General features: G+C 33.5%; 1 protein-coding gene across 6 annotated transcripts in view; it reads left to right on the top strand.

Moving 5' to 3' along the window:
* Positions 1 to 20,885, top strand: part of LOC114340015 (protein argonaute-2) — a 185,464-nt gene extending 164,579 nt beyond the window's left edge. For all 6 annotated transcript variants that reach the window (XM_050660028.1, XM_050660029.1, XM_050660030.1 and 3 more), the window contains one exon: positions 873 to 20,885. In XM_050660028.1, coding sequence (XP_050515985.1) covers positions 873 to 981 — 109 coding nt within the window. In that variant the 3' untranslated portion in view covers positions 982 to 20,885. The remainder of the gene's footprint in view (positions 1 to 872) is intronic.
* The last annotated feature ends 5,355 nt before the right edge of the window (positions 20,886 to 26,240 follow it).

Below are 26,240 nucleotides of genomic sequence, written 5' to 3'. Positions count from 1 at the left end.
GCTTGCGTGTTGTGCGGGCAACTAGGTCCACGTCATCTGCATATGCCAAAATTTGGGATGATTTATTAAAAATATTTCCTCTGTTGTCTATTTGGGCATCTCTGACCGCCTTTTCCAGAGCTATGTTGAAAAGGAGACACGCCAGCGCATCTCCTGTCGCAGCGCAAGATGCGTTTCAAACACCTGTGATTGTTCGCCCTGTATTTCGACTTTGTAATCAACTTTACGCATTGTAGCCTTAACCAATCTTATCAGTTTATCGGGGATGTGGAATTCATCCATGGCTTCATACAATTTATTTCTTAGGATACTATCATAGGCCGATTTAAAATCCACGAAAAGATGGTAATATCCGTTTGAAAATTATATCCTAATAAATATTAGCTAACAACGGAGAAAGAATGCATCCCTGTCTGACGCCTCTTTTGTCGGTTAATCTTGCATCGACTCCTACGACTGCTTTTTGCTTCCAATATAAGTTTTCTATCATACGTAGGTCTTCACTTTTAATACCTTTGGTTCTTAATACGTTCAAAAGCATTCCATGCTGTACCCTATCAAAAGTCTTTTTGTTCTGTTCTTACCCTTATCTTGGAACAATTCAGTTATATAAATACTCTGCCAAGTATTTCTCGTTCGTCAATAATAACTTTTCCTGTATTGGGAAAAAGGTGGAAAACTATCAACATAATGTAAATTTATAGGTTTCTATTGATAGTTTCCCACCTCTACTAGTTTTATCTCTTTTTATTTCACAACGTATTGTTTTCCGTCTTTTCCGTTATTTTGCCGGTTATTAGCCCACTCATCACTGTAATTTTAATGTAAAGTGTTAATTGTTTCATTTCTCTAATTTCTTCTTTGATTTTTAGCGGTGAAGGTTCCCACCAATCGGGATCCTCGGAAGACAGAACTCCTGGAGCGATGGCCAGGGCGATAACTGTCCACGCCGATACCAAAAAAGTAATGTACTTTGCATAGAAGAGGCCCAGATGGCAAATGTACGGATAGAAACGTTGAGACAACCGTAAAAACATAGCGACCAAATCGATATGGTGCAGATATCGACATGAGGTACAAATGTAGCATATTTGTTTTGCTTTGTTTAAGATTTCCAAGTTGTTTACGACTGTTTAAGCGTCTCGTGTTGTTTAAGCGACCCGGATCCGAAACGGATCCAAGGCGGATCCAACGCGGATCCGAAAGTGATTCGACACGGATCCGAAACGGATTCGAGTCGTTTCGTATGTTTTATAGATTTATCAAAATACGCAGCACTAAAAAGCAGCTCGTGAGTCAAATAAATGTCTTAATTTTTACAAGAAACTGTACCAAGTGGCGTTCAATATTTTATTAAATTGATATTTTTTTACTATTTGATAAATTAACTTTAGTACTTTGTCAATACGTTAGATATTTAACGAATGTGAAATTTTATAGCGTTATAAGGATTTTTTTTCTAAAGTCAATACCTGTTTATACACTAAACAAAATAATTCAAAGAACACTCGCAATCCAAAAAGTTTTTAATTATAGCGACGTATTATTTTTATATATTTGCAAATATTACTATTTGGTTTCATCAAAAAATATGATGCAGCTCAAAGATACTAACGTTGGCCTTAAATTGTAGAAGTTCCAGCCCACATTTAAACTAATACACTGAATGTTACTAACGTTTTTGACCCCCTTTTCAATTATACTGTCAAAAACTGACTAAAACCGATGACGCACAAATGCGTCATCTGCAACACTAATGCATCGGTGCGTGATGAGCATGGCATTATTTTCAATTATCCTGTCAAAAACTGACTTTCATAAAAGCATGACGCACAAATGCGTCATCTGCTACAATATCGCTTATAACGCATCGGTGCGTCACGAGCATTAAGTAAGTTAACCAGCGTATTCGATGTATTTTTATGCTGCGTTTGTATACATATTTTGATTGTTTCGTATAAAATCAGAATGCCAGTCTTTTCTCGAGTTATACAGGGCACAGGGTGGTCTTTAAGTGATTATACAAAAAGAAACAGTAGATTATACTCTTCAAAATATGTGATTTAAGCCAAGTTGCTTTAATAAAATGCGTAAGAAAGATACAGGGTGTTAAAATTTACAATATATATGTACATCAAATTATAACTACTCAAAAGCACTCAAAGTTATAATTTTTTATAGAGCTATAGCGAAAAATAAAATTGTAACTTTTAACACCCTGCATCTTTCTTAATGTCAACATTTTATTAAAGCAAGTTAGCTTAAATCGTAATATCTATTTTAAAGTGTGGAATCTATTGCTTCCTTTTGTAGAATTACGTCACCATCCGACATACCGTTATACCCCCACCCCAAAAATGCCAAAAACGAGCAGAATGGACCTTCAAAATTTCCCTAGAATCTGGGAAAATTTTGATTTTCTATCTCACTCTAACACAGGCTCTTATGAAAGACGCTGTTGCCGGATGTTGTGAACTGTCCAGTTTTTCAGGAGATCTAGGGAGATTAGGCTCTTCTGGAAGGCGCTGTTGCCAGATGTTATTGAAATGCTCAGTTTTTCAGGAGATCTAAGGAAATTTTACTTTTGTGGTCCACCTTGTAAATTACTACTTAAATTATTGTTCTATAATTAAAAACTGAATAATGACATAAATAAACGTTCTTTTAGTTATTTTGTGTATATTTGTATTCCAATAATACCAAAGCTATTGGTAACTTTATTTTTTACCAAAAAAATGCACCGTGTCTATCCAATTGTTTATTGTTCGACTTTATTTATATCTAGCCATTAGTTTGTAATATTTCCAATTTTTTTAGTCCAGTCCATCTGGAGTTACGGATTACGCTTATATAGTTTTTTCTTCGGATAACGTTTGCAATTAAGTTTAATCTTCTTCTTCCACATTTAATTTTAAAAACGTATGTTACGTTGTTGTTTTAATAGGAGTATCCAATCTGTAGATAACTATTTTTCTGATCGTGTTATTGAAATAATTCTTTTGAGTAACATAGATTTACTATTGATGATCGTTTCATTGGCCAATTTAGTAAAAATCTTACAAATCATTAATTATTTATCTTTATTTATTATTTAAAGAATCTTGCAAAAGATGAGATAGTAATGATTTTCGAATAGCAATCTTACCAAGAAATACAAATTTGAATGTGGTACGACGTTGAGAGTGGTGTGCATGAACAAACTTCGATTAAAAATTGACAATTGACAATTCAGTTGACACAAATTGACATTTCTACAGAATAAATAAAGAGTGCAACTTATATATTTCTTGACCAATCGTCTATGATAGCATTAGATATTGTTTTTGAAGTCTGTTAATTTCTTTTCATCTTCTATAGGTCGTTTTTATACAGTGGTGAAACCTATGTTTTAGTGATGTTTGCGACCGGATATTCTATTCACAGCAGCTTGAAATAGGTCATTTGATGTTAGGTCAGTCCATTTACTAAGATTGGCCAACGGAGGTCCAAGGCCTCTCTTGTCCTCAATCTTGGCTTGTAAAATAAACTGTAGAAATCGGTATTTACTATTTCACATAATTTGACCGAAGTAGGCCAATTTTCGATTCTTTATGGTGTTAATAATTTCTTTCTCTTAGCCTGTGGAGAATATTTATATTAGTTGTGTGATGTATGTATAAGACCTTTAACATACGTCGGTTGCACCACATTTCAAATGCCTCTAATCGTTTTATGGCATCTTCTGTAAGATTCCAGCTTTTTACTCTCTAGAGGAGGGTACTAAAGACGATCTAAGAAACTTTATGCTTATATTGATACATACAGATAAGTTGCAGGAAATCTTCCTAGGGGTATTAAAAGTGCTTCTGGCTTTTTCAATCTGAGTTTTTATTTCGTAGCTATGATCCCAGGTATCCTTAATTTTGCAGCCCAAATAGCATATTTTTTCACTTTTTCTAACAGTGTATCGCTTATTGTAATTTGGGCGTTTATGTTGGGATACTTAATGACTGTCACTTGTCACTAATTCGACAAAAGTGTTGCCAACTGCTAAAACAAAGTAAAACTGTACAACAAAACTCGCGTATTCCCTCGATTTGCACTCTTTTGTCGGATTGTGCATGTAATTGAAGGTGATGGTTCAAGCTCACATTCTTGAGATCGAAAACTTCGTATATTTCAATATATATCATTACTACTCAATTTTTTGTAAGAAGACATTTTGAAAACATTCTTAAAAACTCTTCAACCTCATTTAGAATATTTGTACAGAATTATGTAGAAAACAATTTTTATGTAAAAAATCTAGACAGATTGGACATGGGATGTAGTTCTCATATTAAAAATAATTCCAATGTGGCAGGTACATGTCATGCTTGTCAAAAGAAGCTTTAAAATTAGTTAAGTCTTTCAAGTTATTTCTACAAACAGAACCGTGGTAGTTGACTATGCCCGCTTTGTATCTAAAACAATCAACAGGGTGCTGTGAAGACTGGGGCCGAAGCACAACATGTTATTTGAAGCTATGGGGCAGCTGAGGAAATATGAGTACCGATAATGTGCCTTTAAAATTGCTCTCATTACGATATACTTACTTTGTTACTTAATGTCTTTTGAAATGTCACAAGTACTCTACTGAAATTACTTTTAGAAATGTGATAGTTTCTATCTGAATTTTTTTTATCCGTTACCCGCTTCTGTTTGTAGATTTCAACTGCTATCGCAGCCAATCTAAAGCTGTTAGCGTAGGTTGTATTATATTTGTGTGTAATTTTATTCCAAGGAACACGATGTGTCCTGTATTTTTATCCACAATACAATAATGAAACCCCTAGGGATGCCAACTCTTTAACACAGTTGTTGTAGAAAAAGTTCCACGCAAAAGTTCCACGCAAAACTATACATTTCCATTTGTTTCTTGTTATTATTTTTAGGCCCCACGTTGGGCGCCAAAAATCAATATTTAATATCATTAAATAATGAACTAAAAATTCGAAAACTGTGTCGAAAAAAGTGGATAAAAGTACAAGACGATGACTAGTTCCGCAATAGCCTAGAATGTGCACGAAAACAAACAAATTATACTTTCCTTTTATGACACAAACCTTAGTCTATGTATATCAAATGATGAATATTTGGTGCTTAACAGGTCTTGAGGTATTTCTCAAAACAAAAAAAAAAGTCATTCAATTTAGAAACAAAAAGTTGTAATAGTACATATTATTTATTCATATCGTTAACAAATGAAATACTTTGAGGAAAAAACAATAATTTTTAGTCATAGTAAAACCTAAGTACTGATTGGTCCAAAAATTTGGTAGCGATTAGACCTGATCTCTAAAATAAATCCAAATTGATTCTATTTTTGTACTATAATAATACTGATAATATTTTTAAATTGTGAAACATTTCGATTATTGTAAAACTTTGTACTACTCACTTGTTCGTAAACACTGCTAGTCACAGCTTGTATGGTGGATATTTTGTATTTTCTTCCAATTGATTCCAGTGTTTTTGAACATACTTTTGACTTATATGAAACAAGTACGTTAAGTGGGGTAATGGAACACGAGCAAATAATACGTTCCACACATGAAAATATTACGATTTTGCTTGACTTACAACAGTTTTTTGTATTGATTATCGTGAAATTTAATTTATTTTGAAGATCATAATTTTTATTTGAGTATTACTGCTGTCTTCAAAGTTGTCGGCTATGATTTTTTGCTGTAGATTAGATAATTTACATACTTTCAATGGTACAGTGGTTTAAAAACATGATGTGGGTTTTTTAATCTTTTTACAATTATTGTAAACTCACTTCAATTTATCTTATCGAGGTTCCCAGCACAATACTGAGATCCTTAGACACTATAACTTCACCTACACTATATTTGCTGTAGATTTCTGAGCAGTTCCGTTGAAATTATGGCTTTAACATGTCTCTTCACTTTTCTTGAAGAAGTAAGCACCACAAGCATAAAACACACCAATCAGTTTTTCGGGAATGAAATTGCAGTTTGACAAAGACTAGATGATTACTTTCAGTCCAAATGCTCCAATTGTCGCATCGCATCAACTCAACTAAGAATAACCTGAACAAAATTTTTTTGTTAATGGGGATCAAACCTGACATTAATCACGTGACAGATGTCAAAATATCTGTCACCGAGAGCAGTGTTGCCAATTTAAAATTTTATGTCTTTGTTGTTGTATGAAAGTTGTAAAGAAAATCGTAGTATTTTTAAATGATCGCCTTCTAGCGTCTGTTTTGAATATAATATGTTGTTTTCAAATTTTTGAACCATTCCGTACGTTATAACAGAGTCTAGACAATAATCAAATAAAAGAAAAAAAAGTTTAGACGACATTCCAGAAGCACAATAACAGTGTGATTGTCATTTTTTCATTTGTAAGTTTTGTATATATTAATTCGAGGATTAAGAAAGCGAAAATTCTCTAAAGAGCAAAGTGGTAAAATAGTATTAGGTCATGAATTCTAATTATTATCGTCTAGCATTAAGTGACTAGCATTATGTTCTTTATTAAAACTGTGCTTTATACTTGTAAAACTAACTTGCAAACTGCGTGTAAGTTTTTATCAAGATGATTATTATCGTGTAACTATCAAAATTATGAGTAGTACAGTATATGAAGGTAAAAATCAACTATTAATTCAGATTTCGGTGAACCTCCATCGATTTTCATGAAAATTGGTGAGTGGTTAGAGCATACCTCAAGGAACAGAAGTGACCTATCGGGCCTATTCTGTAACTACAAATCGAATAGAGATGAGTCAAATCGAATAGATGTAAGCAAGTCGGATCGACATTTGTAGGAATTTGTATTCTGTAACTCATCGACCTCTACTATCGCAACGTTGGATAGAAATTGATTTCGACTACACAAGCCCTGTCGAGATCACATTTAGACGTCGAAATTGGTCTTGACGCTTGTGCAATGGTATCATTATTGTTGTTTTGACGTTTATTTTGTTGTTTAGTTAGATAGTTGTATATTTACCAGTAATTATACAGCATCAAGGTTAATAGTGTAGCACGATAAATTAAACAAACAAAAATGTACTTAGACAATGTTGTTAGGTCATAGGCATGATAAACTTTGTGCTACATAACTTTGCGGAATACCCCGGTAAGCTACAGTCTCGAGAGATTTAAGGGAGTGAGTTTTTGAAATAATATTTAGTATTAAGAAAAAGTATTAATTATTGGGCGCCATCAACAAATCAAAATATACTGCCATATGCCTATGCAACAATAAAATACAAAAAAAAAATTTTAACGAATTGTTTTTATACGAAAAATAAAATTCCATAGTTTTTTTTATTTAAAAAAAGTAACTGCCTAATTGCTTATTATTGAATCATTTGCACAATTTAATAATTTAAACATTGCTCACTTGATAATAGCAAAATTTTGTTTAAACAATTGATTTTTAGTTAAAAGGTCGGGGACCACGTCCTTGCGCAGCTTGAATTAAGTTATTCTTGAAAAAGGCATACTCTACGCCACTATTAGATACACAAGAATATACCGGTAAAGTATTTACGACAAACACATCGCTCTTGCTACTTTCACTACAGAATCTACTCAAGATTCCATCTGAGCCTAACTTTGGCACAGACCAAAAAAAAACCGGACTTCACTGCATGTCCGATCAAACTTGACTAAATTTTTTTGACAGAACTTTGACTTTCTGCCCTAAACTCGTATTCCCTCTCCTTTCTGTCAACTAATTCTCTTTTTTGACCAATAAAAAAATATCTAAGCTTCCTACACTTATTATCAACCAATAGGGAAAATCAAAACACATTCTAAATCCAACCTCTTTGGTAGGGAATTATACTCTTTAACCTATAGCAAAGTCAGCGAACCTCACTTAGTTCTAACAATTTCAAGAAAGATATTGCTGAATCCACGATTAACACCTGCGCTCTCTGATTCCAAAGTAGCACGTTTTGTGTATATAACTTCCTAAATTCGTGGCGCCAATGACCATTATAATACATTGTAACTCTTTTCCACCTCAAAAACTGAATGTTAAAAGTTCAATTTTCGAGCGATAATATAAACACAGGAAACCGAAGTTAGATGTGACTGCAAAATATAATAACGTCTTTGTTAACAAGACGGATAAACTACAATTCCACATTCAATTATTCTAACGTTTTTTCGGGACAAATAAATTCCTTGAATTTATTCTTATGTCTACAGGGTGAGACAAAAATGTGTTACAATACATTTACGATTTTTGGTTTCTGGACAAGGCAAAATAATTGCGTTCTTTCGCACCGTTTCAATAGAAATCATCAAACATTTTAAGAATTGCTACTTTAATTAATTTGCTGGTAGAATGTGTAGATTTGCACGTATCTAGTGTGGTTCAAACGAAAAACCAAAATTTTCCTTAGAGAAAAACGTGAAACGTGCAATAATATTTTATGTTCAGAGATAAAGTCTACTATCTAATTTAAATACTCAGCAGATGTTTTTTTGGTGTTCGTGTTCCACTTGCCATTTTTTATTCTTATGTTGAATTTGTTTGTCAAACTTAACCAAAACAAATAAAAATTTCTTCTTTTTTTGATGAAGTCTGCGCGCCGCACGAGCCTTTCCAGTAGCTTAACGTCATAGACTCACAGAACACTTAATTCACTTTTCAGTGCGGGGTTGCCACCACTTCCTAAGCGCGTCAAATAGAAGTTGGTGTTTTCGATTTACACTGATTACGATGTAAGTTACGGAATGCCAATCCAAACACGAAAACAACGCGATAGATATCCAACATTCCGATTTTGAGTAATTACATAATATAACATATTTTGCTTAGAATTTGTTCCTGTATCAATTTGTGGGGTTATTTTTAATAAAATAATTTTTAACCCGCGAGAACGGGTGGCATCCACCCCCCAGTCTAAAAGCGGAAGTTGGCACCATGTCATTCTGTTCCTTAAGGTATCCTCTAATCTAACCACTCACCAATTTTCATGGAGGGTCACCGAAATCGTATTTAATAGTTGATTTTTACCTTCATACACATACTAATAAGTTTTTATCGAATTGATTAATATTGTGTACAATTGCCATCAAATTATTGCAGAAAAACTGATATTAAGCGTATTACAAAGTCATTAGTTTTTGAGTGGTGTGATTAAGTTTCCGGCACAGGTAGAAAGTAATAAATGTTAATCTATTGTACGTTTAATTATTATACCTGTTATTCAGTATGTTTCCCCCTCGAAAATTAACGACACAACTCAAATACAAATGACTTTAATAAAAATGAATAACCATTTTCATCTCGTTGCAACACGAATCTAAAGCCGTCTTATATTTCAGTTTGTTTAGAGAGCGCAACAAGCACTCTGACCGAAGGGTTCCAAAACATCTCTAGTTTTTCATCAGAGAATGCATATGTTGCTATCTCAGGTAGAAATGACTTTGTAATAAGCTTGAGTTAAGGTTTTCTGCAATAACTTGTTGGCAACTATAATTATCAAAATTATCAGTCCATCGAGTCAAACGGTTGCAAAAATGACAGTTACAGCTGAAAATTCTAATATAGCACTGTACTCTAAAATGCATATGAAGTGGATCTTAATAATTTATTTTAGGTTAGAAAACCGCATATACTTACCTAAGTAACAAAGACGTTAGTTTTAAGACTGTCTTGATCGATGGCGTAGCACTAAGCCGGGTAATAGAAAATTGAGATTTAAAACTTCTTAAAGAAATTTGATGTGATGATAATTTTTATTAAAAAAAAAATGGGAACTTGGATTTTCGGTGTAAAAAGCTTTTGTTTGACAGAGGTCCGCGGTGAATTTTGACGGTCCGCATCGAACTTGTGTGGTCCGCAGCAAACTTTTGGGGTTTGCAACGATATGTTATCGTTCACAACGATATTACGCACGTTTTCTACGAATTTTTGTGGTCTGCAATGAACTCATTCGCTCCGCATCAAACTTGTGTGGTCTGCAACGAACTTTTGTGATCCGCAACGAACTCATGCAATCCGCAACAAACTCTGACGGTCCGCATAAAACTTGTATGGTCCGCAACGAACTTTTGCGGTCCGTACGAACTTTTGTGTTCCGTTACGAACCTCCTGCATCCCGTTACCAACTTGTGCTGCCCGCTACAAAATTGAATGACAAGAGGAATAAATCAATTCATTTTACCAACAGTAAAAAAAGAAAATAAATTAATGGCTTAGGATGAAAACCTCATATCTCATTTTAGAGAAAATTTTACAGGAGAGACTTAAAACTGAATTTCTGCATACTATAATCTAAAATATATATGTGAAAAATTTATGTGTAACGATCTAAATGTGTTCAGAATAAAAAATAAGTAAAGATAGTTTTTTGTTTTTAGGTTACAGTATGCAGAGATTCGGTTTAAAGTCTCTCATGTAAAATTTTCAACATGCGTTGGAAACATGTGAGTCCGCAATGAACGTGTGCGGTCTGCAACAAACTTTTGCGGTCCGCAAGGAACTCAAACGTTCCGCAATTATCTCGTGCGGTCCGCAACAAACTTATCTGTTCCGTTGCGAACTTTCTGCTGCCCGTTAAGTACCAACTTATGCTGTCCGCTACGAAAGCGAATAACAAGAGGAATAAATCTTAGTTCATTTTACCAACATTAAAACAGAAATGAGTCAATTTACAGATAAACAAAAGGTATAATGACCAAGAAAAGGAGGAAACCAAGCTGTAATGATACTTTTGGGCACTAGCAAAGCAGACATTACACCAGGTAGACCATTAGACACTATCACTTGATCTGCACTATATGTGGTGTAAATTTCTGAGAATGTTCCTCTGGACGATCAGTTGCGCGAATAACAAAAACTAGAACACATAAATTCAACTAAGAATAAGCTGAATAACATTTTCCAGCTACGAAAGTGAATGACAAGATAAATAAATCTTAATTCATCTTACCAACATTAAAAAAACGAAATGGGACAATTTACAGATAAATAAAAGGTATAATGACCAAGAAAAGAAGGAAAACAAGTTGTAATTATACTTTTGTGGACTGATAAAGGAGACACCTACACCAGGGATGGAAAAACCTTGTCCCGCAGTTCAGACTGCGAAGAAAAATTCCGCGATCTGCTATAAGCGACGAATACAAGCAGGCTACGACAAGTTTTGCGATCCTCAATGAGTTTCTGCGATCTGCAACAAGTTTCTGCGGTCAGCAACGCACTTGAAGAGAAGAATAATCCAAGACGCATTTCTGCGTTTCGCGATGAACTTTTGAATTCCGCGAATAATTTCAACGTCCCGCGACAAATTTCCGAATTCCGCGATGAGTTTCTGCGGTCAGCAACAACGCACTTCAGATGTTAAACCAAAAGGAAAATAGAAAATGAGGCAATTTATGAATAAATAAAATAGGTAATAATAAATGAGAAGAGAAGAATAATCATCCAAGACGCATTTCTGCGTTTCGCGATGAACTTTTGAATTCCGCGAATAATTTCAGCGTCCCGCGACAAATTTTTGAATTCCGCGATGAGTTTCTGCGGTTACTTCAGTTGTTTCGCTATGAACGGATTTAATGGAAGTACCGTTAACTGGATGACAAAGAAAAATATCTCAAAATTCGTAATAAAAACGTTACAATTAAAAAAAAAAAAATACGAATAAATAAAATACGTAGGTAATGATAAATAATAAGAATAAATATCCAAGACGCACTTCTGCGTTCCGCGAAGAATTTCAGCGTTCCGCGACAAATTTGTGTATTCCGCGATGAGTTGCTGCGGTCCGTAACTCACTTTAGGCGTTCCGCTACGAACTGATGCAACTGACGTACGATTAGGTGGATAACAAGGGAAAATAACTCATAATTCATAATAAAAACGTTAATCCAAAAGGAGAAACAGAAAATGAGACAATTTATGAATAAATAAAATGCGTAGTGATAAATGAGAAGAGAAGAATAAACACACATATACATTCTGCGAAGAATTTCTGTGCTCCGCGACAGATTTCTGTGTTCCGCGGCAGATTCCTGCATTCCGCGAAGAATTTCTGCGTTCCGCGACAAATTTCTGTATTCCGCGACAAACTTCTACATTCCGCGACGAATTTCAGCTTTCCGTGGCGATCTTCCGCATTCTGTGACACATCAATTTACTGTGCGGATTGTTCTAATCGCAAGTGATCGATGTTTTACTCTAAATTTGATGACGGATGTATCTTTACCAGACTTTTGAGAATACCGATTAATTACATTTGAAAATTCCAACTTCCGAACAATCTTTTATTACGCTTATGACCTCTACAAATAAATTAGGACGTTGCTACGTTGTTAAATGATCTCGAATTTTCTAATTTATGAGTGTACTATTTTATGCGACCGTCGTTGATCAAGACTTGAATAAAGCCGATTTTGAATAGTTCTTAAGAGATAATCTGAGCCGGGAGTACCTATTGTGGAAAAAATATGAAAGAAGCAAATTTTACGTATCATAAGCATACTTATTAGATAGTAATAATGACAGCAAGGCAACAGTGACCGAACGGATTTTTTGAATGTCATTCTTAGTGATAGAGGTTTTGTCATTTTTATCTTTATACACAATAAAACAGTATTAGGATCTCGTGCAAAATTCTTATTATTTATGCGAAGAGATTTTTTAACCCATGAAGGACAGATTTTTAAAGTTTTGTAAAAAACTGTTTGTTTACTTATTTAGGATTAATTACTTTCTGCAATATCGTGCCAAATTCGAATAATTATATCACTATTGAATATTATGTATATGTATGTAATTGTGCCACTACATGAATAAAGGGTCACTACGGTATCTTCACATTATGGTTAATTGAAACAATTTTTGTAAGTTAAGATAAAAATATATTTCCGAGGAAAAAATTACGGAGTAAAAATCTTCTTATAGTACGCGGAAATGTACTTTATTACAATCCTTTTCAGTTGAGAATGTTTGAGGGGTTCCTAAAGGACTTTTTTACAGTAAAGTACGCAGAGCTGCTCTTTTATTACACTATTTGACAGTTGACAAAATTTTAGCGGTTCTTAACCTTCGGATGACCAAGGGGGGTAAATTTGGACCACAGCGTACATTTTTCTTTAATACATTCAAAAGTATTTTCAATTTTTAACTCATTATTTTTTTATTTGACTTTAATATCATTCTAGATATCCTCCTATTTTGAAATAAAAAAAATTCCGTATATTATCGAATAAAAAATATATTCTGAAGTTGATGTTTAGTAAAATACCGTCTATTATGTGGAATTCCAAGTAGTTTTACACTGCGCGTTATCAAAATCTATTTTTAAACTGTGGTGCCTGTTATGTACGAATCATGACATTCCTGTCTGCTACAGTTAGTCATTATTATTATTTCCTGGCGTATATTATTATAGTTTCTTAGTTTTTTGTGTACATATAAGATATGACCCGCAAATATCTTACTGAGGCTGAGATACAGGAAATTGTTACTCCTAGCGATTTTTATGATGATATAGAAGATGAAATAGTATCAGAAAACGAGGATCTATTGTTAGATGAAGATTTAAATGCTGAAAACATTCATTACAGGTCATTTTTGACCTGGGGTCATTTTTTACCCTCGTTGGTCATCCGTGTAACAAAAAAAGGTTGGTCATCGGAAGGTTAAAGGACTTTGGAACAATCTGGGACATTTCAGATAATCTGCAAGAGTTTACGTAATCCTCCACTGAACTCTGGAGGACTTTACAAGCAACTTCGAAAGTTTTCAGGAGCTCTGAAGGACTGCAAGATTGTATATTGCTTTCAGAAATGAAAATCTATAATAAAGATGATAAAATAAGGTTTTTTCTTTGATCCTATAGAACTTGCAGTGCAACATATGCAGTAGAATCTTCTTAAAGTACGCAGAACTGAATTTTAATACAATATTTGGCATTTGAGAATATTTGAGGAGTTCCTAAAGGATTTCGGAACAGTCTGGAACGTTTCAGACCGTCTGCAAGAGTTTACATCACCTTCTACTGGACTCTACAGGATTTTACAATGACATTGAAAGTTTTCAGGAGCTCTGGACTGTGGAGGACTGCAAGATTGTCTAAGTTTTCGGAAATAAAATCGAGATGATAAAGTAGATTTCTTTCTTTGCTCCTAAAGGAACAACCGGAAAATGTTTCAGGCGCTCTGAAAGACTCTACTGGATCCTTGAAGGGTTTTACAGTAAATTGGAACGTTTTTAGAAGCTCTGGAGGACTGCGAGCTTGCCTACGTTTTCAGAAATAAAATTTTATTAGAGGAGGTAAATTAGGGTTCTTTGTTTTGAACCTAAAGAACTTCGGAACAATCTGAAATGTTTCAGAGGGTCTGAAAGAGTTAACATCAGCTTCTACTGGACTCTGAAGGGCTTTATAGTTAATTGGAACGTTTTTAGAAGCTCTGGAGGACTTGATCGGAAGGTTAATTCCGATTGTATAAAGCTGTAAGTCAGTGGTTCTATCAGATTTATAAAAAACTTGTGATCTCTCATTCCAGTAATTTATGTATCATGCGGTAGCCAAACACGTGCAGTACACTATATGGTTAAATTTGTTTCCGCAAGTGTTTTGCCTATTTAATATTATGTATGTTGCCGAAAGGCAACATAATTCACTTAAGGGTTTGGATGAAAGTTAGTCTATGTTATAGTTTATAAGGAGCAGCACCAAGGTAAACGTGGTCCTGGTAAAAGAAGAACATCATGGCTGAAAAAAGAGAATGGTACAGAAAATCGATTATATGATTATTCAGAGCTACTATCAATAAAGTCGCGACAGCGAATATGGCAGCCAGCATGATATCTAACTGTCATTAACCTTTTAGTTGCCCCTCTGCATTTAAGACAATTTTTAGTACAACTGAATGTTATTGTCAAATATTAACGTTAGTCCTGCGTGGGTTAAATGATCGTATCGTATTGACATATTTTTAAACCATTTTCCTGAGGAGTACAAAATTGTGTTGTCAGTTTGATGGGTAATCTGAGAGATTATTTTTTATCGAGCATAACATTTTTCTTTTATTTTATTGGTATAAATTGTAATTAAGTCCATAAAATGTAAAAAAGGCAACTTCACAGAATTTGTATGTGATTCTTAACCTACGCGAAGGTAAGAACCAACCCCAACTTTTTTTTAATGGCATGGGGGTCAAATAAGATATCGGTCTCTATACATTAGTCTTTAAATTTTTAAATTCGGTCCAGTACTTTATTTGATTTATTAGAAAAGAATTTAAATTAATATTTTTAGCTGGTTACTTATTTCTTAGTTGACCAAATGGTGAAATTGATGACCTCCTGCGTCCATACAATGATAAAGGTGTGTTTGAAACATTCTTCCACATTCCAACGCATTTGAAGAGTGATTCGTAGTCATTCGTTGACGTAAATCTTCTAAGCATACGTGTGGTATTCTATAGATTTACTTTTTAGGTACCCCCACAAAAAATTCAGGGGAGACAAATCTTTTCACCAAGGAGGCCATTTGACACTGCCTCATCATATTGTTGTAAAAGTGCCTTTTCTGCAAAATGGCTTTAATTCGACAATACCATATCGTGATAATTATTGATTGCAAGAGTACCAAATAGTACCTCGATAAAACTGTTAATGTGCCAATGATATCAGATTGCCCAAATCGAAACCCTTTAATTCTATTCTAGTCAATTAGTGGCAAATTTCTTTTTTATTTGATCTGCGCCTTCTTCCGAAATTGCTACTGCAGTACTTAACAGCATTTTCTCATTTTACAACGAAATGTTGCAAAGTACCTTTTAACTAGTCTTGCTCGTTGATACTCTCCTGAAATGACAAAACACAACTTTACTAAAAACCTATAAACCTTTCGAAGCCCAAAAAAGCTAAACCAAACTTGATTGCCATTATTAGATGTAAGTACTTTGAAAATTCGGTGGTACTGCTGTCTTGCCAATGGTGACAAACAACTGGAAGATATTTGATAGACTGCAAAAAATACCTCTCAATAACGACCGTCAATAAAATATGCCTCCAAATAACGGACACCAAAATACAAAATTGTTGGCCGTTATATAAATGTGGCCGCTATTGACAGGTTTTGCGGTCAACACATACATAAAAGATATTTGGAACTTTGTTTATTTTTATTTATTTTTATTAAAGTAAATATAATTCTATAGATTATAGATAAACGGACTACTAAAACTACTTTAATATACTAATACAAAACAAAAGTACATACTATATTACAAAAGATAGATGTTAAGAGTTTTTAAAGTAGGTATGTATCAATTTTTGTTTGCTTTACATTTTTTAGCTTTCATTTTAGAGCCTCAACTTAACATTTAAGTAAAATTGGAGGCACATCCGCAAAAAATTCACCATTATTTTTGCACAATAGATAAGTTTATATGTAAAAAACTCTAACATGAAGTAAAAACCACTTCTATGTAATTGGTATATTATTAAAAATTTTAAAAATCCCAATGGATTAAAAAAATGTGTCCAATTCAGAACGTTTTCGGACCTATCAGTCCATCATCAGTGAATCTAAAATAGAATAAGTAATCCCACTATTAAAATTGAAAGATGGTTGAAATTTTGAAAGTTAAAAAAAATGTGGTTATGATTACTTACTCAAATACTTGCTAAATAGCCCCAGAACCAAACAATGGTTGAAATTATAATTCAATCTACATTATGTTGTAGTAATATTGAACAGGCTAAACGCAGATGTTAAAAGATATAACCTCCGGGAACATGGTGAAACTCTACCAAGAAACACAATCAACCATCTTAGGCCAACGTTGACTGCCAAATGTCCAAAGGTTTGTAAGGAACTGTTTGGAGTGACATTGACAGTAGAGAAGAAGGCAGTCCATTTTCAAAGGTTTTAACAAATTGTCATGATCCAAAACAATGATAATATGATAAAGATTTTAATATCTGAAAATGTCATAACATTTAAATCTATTTTTTTTTTTTGAAAAAGAAAATTGTGTTTTACAAAATATTAGAAAATAAAATTATTTTACTTTGGCTGTTTACTATAAAATTAAACTGATCAAATTGATTAAAAAGGAAGTATGAGCTGCTAGTAATAATGATAAACAAAAAGATAAAAACAGATGATGGTGAGAGAGGAAAAAGAATAAATTTTATTCTATTTTAAAAAGAGATTCTTAGCAAAATTCTAGCAATTCTTATGCTATAATCTTAATCTATATTAACTTATTAATTTAATACTGCACCAAAAACTGCTGACATTCCTTGTTTTTGTTTGGTAGCGGGTGGAAAATCATCTTTCTTCGCCTGGATACAAATTCTTAGACATTTACATAGACTTACCTTTCTGGTTATTGTCCTGAATCGGGGTCCGGACAAATAATCCCCGGACAAATAATCCCGGACAAAAAATCCCCATAAATTATCCCTGGACAAAAAATCCCCGGACAAAAAATCCCCGGACAAATAATCCCCGGACAAATAATCCCCGGACAAAAAATCCCCACAAAAAAACCCGGACAAATAATCCCCACAAATTTTTTTGGACAAAATATCCCCACAAAAAATCCCGGACAAAAAATCCCCAAGAAATATTTGCTGCCGAATAGTTCTCTAAAAGTTTTCCCGAAATTTTACCAAATTTCTAATTCCAATTCCATGCTAAAAACTTCAAAATTTACATGACAACAGAGTGTGAGTTTTTTCAAAAATCGTGGAAGATATGGGAAATGCGCTAAGGACCCGTTCTCTTGACAGGTGCTTCATAACGCCCGATCTACATGTTAACGCGCGTTTTAGATCATTAAAGCGCGCGTTGGCATGTGAACCGTCTCAAGTAAAATGTATGTAGTTGTAATCGTGCGTTATCAAAACGCGCGTTAAGCGCCTGTCATGAGAACGGGGCCTTAGCTCATTCCCCATATCTTCCACGATTTTTGAAAAAACTCACACTCCTTTGTCATGTAAAATTTGAAGATTTCAGCATGGAATTAGAATTCGAAATTTGGTAAAATTTCGGGAAAACTTTTAGAGAACTATTCAGCAGCAAATATTTCTTGGGGATTTTTTGTCCGGGATTTTTTGTGGGGATATTTTGTCCAAAAAAAATTGTGGGGATTATTTGTCCGGGATTTTTTGTGGGGATTTTTTGTCCGGGGATTATTTGTCCGGGGATTTTTTGTCCGGGGATAATTTGTGGGGATTATTTGTCCTAGCTTCCCTGAATCGATAGGCTAGTCGATAGTCCTCAGTTTTTGCTATCACATAGCCAAAAGCCAAAATTCATGAAAAAGTGATATTCCTTATTTTTCCCCTGTACTCTTCAATTACTAATGGATCTTCTTTCGAATCTTCCATATTTGCACATGGTACAATAGTCTTCCTTAGCTGCAATTTGTTTCCTTCTTTCGTGCACAGTCGTCTGTCTTTTCCAGTCCTCTATATCTATCTATCAATTGCCCTTCATTTGTCCAAAGTTGAACGTAGAACTCCCCCTTTTATTTTTCCACTCTTCTCGGTTCAGCGCTAATGCTGTCCATCTGATCCCTGCGTATCTTTTTAGGGTCATCTGACCATCTCGTCTGCGGTCTGCCCCTTCCTCCAGTCCTTAAGTCGTCTAAATTAACCTCTGCAGACTCACTACAAATTGAGTTAAACGATATATTATGACGCTTGCAGAAACTTTCCAACTGCCCATTTGGTGCTGCAAAATTTTCCATCTTCAAACTACTTGCTGTCTCTAGTTCTTTTCCTTTAAGTAGCGGCTCAGATATTGGAAATGACTTATTTCTGGCTCTGCAAAACCAATTATTGTAGACGACTTAATCCATTGCCAATCCTTTTGTTATTTAACACCTTCCTTAACATTATTTTTTATACTATCGTTAATTTGAGTTTTTCCAATCTCATATTTTTCTGCCAACTTTTGCGAACTTAAATCATACTTTTCACTTTCGGCGTTTATACTTATATTTTGTCTTTTAGCGACAAACGTTTCTTCTTTTGCGATATATTATAGCAACTTAAGAACCCTTCGAACACAAAGAAAACTTTTAACTAACGAAATATGTATGTATCAGAAATAAGGACCATAATTATGCAGGTTATTTCATGCCTTTTTAGGTAGATACCTTAAATACGTCATAGTGTTAGTATTTTCATCAACAAAGAGATAAAAATATTTAATAGGTAATATTATTAAGGTACGATTCCGACAACAACGTCAGACGGCAGTTAAAGTTGTCACCATGACAGAAGGCATTACTTTCTACTATTAATTTGTGTAATTATTAGCAACTGACGTTCTGCTGGACAGCAGTTGCAGTCAGATGTCGGAATCATTCTCATACAAATTAATAGTGCAAAGTAGTGACGTCTGTCACGACGACAACTGCAACTGTCGTCTGCAGTCGTTGTCGGAATCGTACCTATATCGTAGGCATATCAATCAACAAGGAGACAAAAATATTTTGGCCGATATTAACAGGTAAATTTCTGTGAAATGAAATTTAAAAATTTGAGATTATTTGGCCGCGGCCGTATTGTAAAGGTAAATACCAGGTCATGCATAAGGGAATCTACATATTCGGTTTGGGAAATTTTGAAACTGGCCGTTGGTACAGGTGGCTGTTGACTAGTGTTGACACAGGTTTTACTGTAGATTGATAACGTTCTGTCAACTAGGTAACTATGGTCAAAGTAACTATGATATATTTTAGATTATGTATGGCACCGATCGGAGCCGTTTAATGTACGGTTGTCGCCGATTGGTGCCTTTTTATATACGGTTGGCGCCGATTGGTGCCGTATGGAAATTTAAGTCAGTACATTTATCGTTTCATATCACAATTTACGTAATCACGAAAAACATTGTATTAGCAATATTTCTTATGATAAACTAGGTACTTGTACGGGTAACTATATATAGTCGTTCAAAAGTCTTCCAGTTGTAGGTTACTATTTTTAGCTTAGGAAATATTTTGCCACTCTTTAGCTAGTTGTTATTAAGCGGTATTATGTCTATTATTAATTTTTGTTACTGTTTAAGTTGGTGCAAAATAATGCAAATACTATTATAGGTTAACTAGACAAGGCGAGAACGGCGGGTTCGTTGAAAAAATTATTCCCATGAGTTTTTTTTGCATAATCACATTCGTGAGACACCCCAGAATAAGGTCGACAGCCGAGCGCCCGCCCTGTCATAAACGCTGCATTAACAATTAAAAAACAATAGTTTAAAATAAAATACTTAACGGGAACGAATAAAGGAAGGTTTGAACTTTAATTTAGGCACTTGGTAACCTGAAAAATAATATTTTTACTGGTGCTTTTGGGCCTTGAAAATCGCCATTTTTCAATTTTAAATTGCTTATAACTCGAAAATGATCAATTTTAGAGAAAAATTACAAGACACCTTTTTTTGTCCAGAATGGTCCAAAAAACCTAAAAAAATTGTCCGAGCGAAAATATTGATTTTTGCAATTTGTTTAAAAAAAAAATTGTTAAAAAAATTTGGACCACTTTTCGCGTGGGCTACTTCTTAAACCTTATTCTGGGGTGTCTCACGAATGTGATTATGCAAAAAAATCTCATGGGGATATTTTTTCCAACGAACCCGCCGTTTTCAGCTTGTCTAAACAGTACATATTTAGTCTTTATTGCATATCATACAAATAACTTGTCAAATACCAGCCGCCGTCGGATGATGATATCAATCATTTTAATAATTTTTAATAATTTCAAAGCTCTGATTTGCTGCTCGTATTTTCGAAATACTTTTTTTAGTGATGTAAGAATTGTTTGAAATGAATTTATTTTAGAATTTTTGTTAGGGCTTTACTGTATTTTAATTAAATTATTAGTTAACCGTTCTTTTTGTTTTATTTAATCTTTACCAAATTCTATCAAGAAACGAACAATTAATATAAATATGATAGTGCAAAAACAGAGAGAAAAGCTGGATAAGATAAGAGTGAAAAAATAAGATAAAGATGAGAAGAAGCTATGAAATAGGCAGTTATACCACTTTCTACTGAAAACTACATATAATACCAAAATAATAGAAATAAAAAGTACCAGAAGACAAAAATAAAAAAAAGAATGTGTGTGTACTTTGTACGCACGTAAGAAGTTATACTTCTACTACATATTATGTGATTTTTAAGAGAATACCAAAAATTTAAAAAAATAAAAGAATAAAACGCACACAAACACATTGAAAAATGCCACAAAGAAAAAATTAGTTCTGAACGATAATAATTGTTGGCAAAAATTTTAAATACGCATTTTCTGAAAAAAAAATTATATAACAAATATACTTACAATCATAAAAAAATAAAAACTTGCATCGGGAATCGAACCCGTGAATTTCGAGGCGCTTCGATTCGTAATCGAAGCCTAGACTCGCTCGTCCAATTCCACATTATTTGTCATGTGGAAAAATAGGGTAACTGAACGTTTTACTGTTTGACAGTTGTTTTGAATATAATTAAATTATGTAGTTTAAATTTTGTGGAAGAAAATATTAAAATATAACAAAACAGTAAGAAAACAATATATTAGATGAAGATTGGTAGAACTTTTGTTGGTAATCAAATTAAGTATGTAAATCAAAGCATTACATACCTACTAGATAAATAAATCTACGCCAAAAAATCATAATTTAAAAATAAAAATCGGACCTAATTTGGGATTTCTCTCTAAAATCCCCATTCTTGAGAAAATAAATGTATGTATTCCAACCTAATCCAAATGTATAATTACAATATGATTGTAATAAAAACTACTTACCAAATTAGAATGAGTTTTCCTTGTCCAAAATAGTCCAAAAGTCCAAAAATATAGGTATATGAAAACTATTTAAAAAAGCAGTATAACTATTAACTAACTTTGTTTGTTTTCCCACAAATTTCAAAACGCAACAACCATAAATAATCAAACTACGTACAGCTGTGCCACAGCCGCCATATTGAATAATTTTTGACATGTCATTTGAACATCCAATCAGAACAAAGTTATAATGCGCATGCGCCGGGATCATAGGTTTTAACATATAAAAATTCACCCTCATATCACCGGTAAAGAAGTATAACTTCAAAAATTGGAAAAATTCTTTGTAAAAGGTATAAAAATTTTATTAATTTTAAGTCCATTTAAGGGTTAAGCTACATCACAACAAAAAGTTTTCGATTTTATAAAAAATCATCATTAGTGTTAGACTGATGCCAGCTGAGCCACCAAAGAAATATTCAAAGATTTTAGTTGCTATTAAGTTATTGGAATGTAAACAACTCAATTTGCATCCCACATGTTGGGAAAGTCAATACCTTACCTAAGGGCATTATCCTTATTGTCATGTATCCATCCTAAGGCATTTTATTTATCTGTCACATCTGTCTAATTGAGACAATCTGTCTAACAATGATGATAATTTTTTATAAAATCGAAAACGTTTTGTTGTGATGTAGCACTTAAAGGGACCTTTTACAAAGAATTTTTCCAATTTTTGTGATTGATGATATACAGCCAACTACAGGAAAAAATTTTCTTTTCCTTATGAAAAATAAAAAATACAAGGAAATAATTAAAATTCATAAACTAAGGAAAGAAACAACGAAAATCAGATATAAGGAGCTACGAGAACGACATGGACAAAGAAGGTGAAGTGGCAGAAATAGTAGAAGAAGAATGAGGAAAAATTTAGAAATGCTTTGATAAATACAGCGAAACTAGTATGTGGAACCACAAGAAATAATGAGAAAGAGAATCAGACACCATATTGGACTAAGGAGGTAAAAATCGAAATAAAGAAGAAGTTGTGATAAGATACAAAAGAGAGAGAATAATATTTAAAGAAATAATCGAAAATGAGAAAAAGAAAAGCTGATGTAAGTTCAGATAAGACTATAAAGAAAATGTGTAAAATTGTTTTACAGAACAATAACTAACTTACGGAGGAACAAAGAATTAAAGTTAAAACAAATAATGACTAGAAACGGAACAATATCGACCAATAACAAGGATATAATGGAAAGATGCAGAGAACATTTGGAACAGCTGTTGAAAGGAGAGCAAGTAAAAGCGAAAAAAGAACACGAAAACAACGTAATTGGCGGGTCTGAGGAAACAGAATCTATACAGGAAGAAGTAAAGAAAGCAATAGGAAAGATAATGACTGGGAAAGCTCCGGGAGTCATGAAGTTAGTCTAGAAATGTTGAAATATGTAGGAGAAAAAGAAAAGAGAATATAAGTATAATATGGAAGAAAAAATGTTGCCTACATAATGATCAAATGCAATAGTTGTCAATGCACAAGAGGAGAGCATAAGAGACTGTCAGAACTAGAGAGGTATATCCCTATTATGTGTAGCAGCAAAACTATACTGAATATTAATAGAAATAAAAATCAGGATGGAAATAACATAAACTAGGGGACGTACAAAGCGGATTCAGAAAATGACATAACACAAGACAAGCTAGAGAAGTATTCATAGTTAGTATACATTTAGTATTATATAAGCTAGCGAAAGAATGTAAGAAACCCTTTAAAACACTCTATAATATGGAATAGAATGCAGAGATGCGTATTTGCAGATAACATAGTATTATTCGCCGAAATCTCAGGAAAACTGAAATAGAATAGAAATATGCTTTATTGTCATGAAAAATTGTAATTGTAACTTTCTTACCTACCACTTTTAAAAATTTTTTATTAAAACTATACCAAAAATTAAAAAGAAAAAAGAATATGAATCGTCTGGGATTTGAACCCGGGACCTCTCGATCTCCGGTCACACGCTCTCCCACTGAGCTATATTCCCTTCGCTTTGACAGGTTACAAGATTTCTCATACATACTGACAAATTTAATAGACCAAGTGAAGTATACAAAAATACTTTAAATATACTTACTATTATTATAAAATATCTTATTCCCGAGGAAGACAAATCCAAAGACACAAAAACTATAATAAATAATACATTTACTAAAAACACTAAGACAGCGCTGATACATACATATCTTGAAAGATTAGCAACGAACTACATACTGTATGTGTGCGCATGCGCCCGGTATTATAAAATTTCACTCTCGATCGTAAAGAAGTATAACTTCAAAAATAATAAAAATACTACTTGTGCAAAGCGTACTGTAATTTCTTAGTTGTTGATTAAGAAAATCTTCTACTGGATCATATGGTCTTTCAGGTAGGTAGGTTTTTGTCAGTTTAGGGAATTTGGGGAAAGATGCTGCAGATTTAAGTTGTAAAGGGAGATGGTTCTAAAGTTTTTTTGCGGAATATAATATATATTTCTATACTAACTCAGAGGACGGGGTCGGTAAATATTCGTCAAAGGTAAAATTTCTCGTGAAGTAGTCATGATTAGGTCTTTTTGGAAAGACATGTAGATGCTTACGAATTAAGCAAACAGTTTCTAAAATATACAAAGATGGAAGGGTTAAAATTCCGTGATCTTTGAAGTAACTTCTGCAATGTGTTGTTCTTCTGAGACCAAACAGATATCTTATTGCTCTTTTTTGTAATTTGAAAATAACATCGAATTGGGCAGTTGTACCAGAACCCCAAAAAGGAAGACCATAACGAAGATGTGACTTGAACAAAAAAAAAATGTTATTTTGGAAGATGCTAAATTGAGTTCAATCGAAACAGATCTTATAGCATGGCAAGCTGAAGATAAGTTTCTTCCTTAACAAATCGATATGGAGGGACCATTTAAGATTGCTGTCTAAAAAAATACCAAAAAATTTTACAGAATCAACGGTACTGATCTGGCTGTTAATAAGAGGTAAGGGTTAAAGAGCTCCTTTATAAGATAATGTTACTGTTTTATCTACGTTAAACGAGAGTAAATTAAAGTCAGACCAGGTTTTTATTGTATGTAGATCAGAAGTTATAGTAGCATGAAGAGTTGCAATATTTGAGTTGCTCCAAGTGATACTGCAATCTACTGTATCATCAGCAAAAAGAAAGATTTTTCCATCGATTTTAAAACTAGTGATGTCATTAATAAAGATAAGGAAAAGTAGAGTACAATGGAAATCCGAAGCTAAAAATATAACTCCAGGAATGAAATCCACAAATTAGATTATTGGGAAAAGTCGTCAGTTCAGTGAGATTAAATCGAATGGACAAAATTCATTTAGTATACTGATACATTTTAACAAAATAGTGCATGTTTTTCCGAAGTTCGCACTTATTTTAATAATCTTTCGGACCTTGACCGTCCTGCTTAAAAATAAATTGCTAGTTTAAGATTGTACGTTAATAAAAAATAAAGAATCCTTTCTTTTCGTATCTTGAACTCAGCTTTGATCTTATCGTCTGGTTTTTATGGTAAACAATACCCATTTTTAGACGGCATTCTGCATTTTTTTTTAAATATGATCTCAAATACTTGAAATGATTCGGTCGCAGAACTGATCGTAAGAACGAATCATGTTTGAAACACATCATTTATTTGATAATACAGGGAAAGAAATAATAAAACTGCTAATTAATAAACTGTTAGGCGAAGCAATAAAGCACTAAAATCGGCCTTACCTCCGAAAAAAATAGGACAAGACGCATCTTAACAATTTTTGAAGATATTCTTTAGGCGCGATTCGATTGAGGGTAAAATTGTACATAAATCTGCGCACACAGACAGTATGTAGTTCATTGCTAATCTTTCAAGATAGGTATGTACAGGGCCGTGCGGTACATCTTTTCAATATGATGCAAGTCTTCGAAATGCCGCCCCTTGAGGGGGTAGGCGCAAAATTTCGCCTGCAATGCTTTTTAAATGCATTAATTTTTTCGAATCCTGAGAAAACCAATAAGTATTTTTGAAAAATTTAAAAGCAGAATGAAAGATTACGTTATTACCGAGGGCCAAAAGACCCTGAAAACTTCTGTTTATTTTAATAAGTTACAGGGTTGAAAAAAAAAGAAAATTTAGTGTGATTTTTAATTTCAAAATATTAACATTAGGGCCATCGGTACATAATTCGCAAATATTTTACGGCTATCCCTACTTTTTTTTTTCTTTACACGGCAAATTACGTGTAGTAAAATTCACACTGGTATAGATATGTAAAACAGGGCCGTCCCAACCCGGGGGTGCAAGGGGTGCGAAGCACCCGGGCGACAAGTCCAAGGGGCGCAACCCGAACACTTTCTAGGCTCAAACTTACGCTTCTTAAAAAAACTACAAATAACAAAAATATAC

The sequence above is a fragment of the Diabrotica virgifera genome, chromosome 9 (assembly GCF_917563875.1).
Source record: "Diabrotica virgifera virgifera chromosome 9, PGI_DIABVI_V3a".
Lineage (NCBI taxonomy): Eukaryota > Metazoa > Arthropoda > Insecta > Coleoptera > Chrysomelidae > Diabrotica > Diabrotica virgifera.
This window is presented reverse-complemented; position numbering and strand designations above follow the sequence as displayed.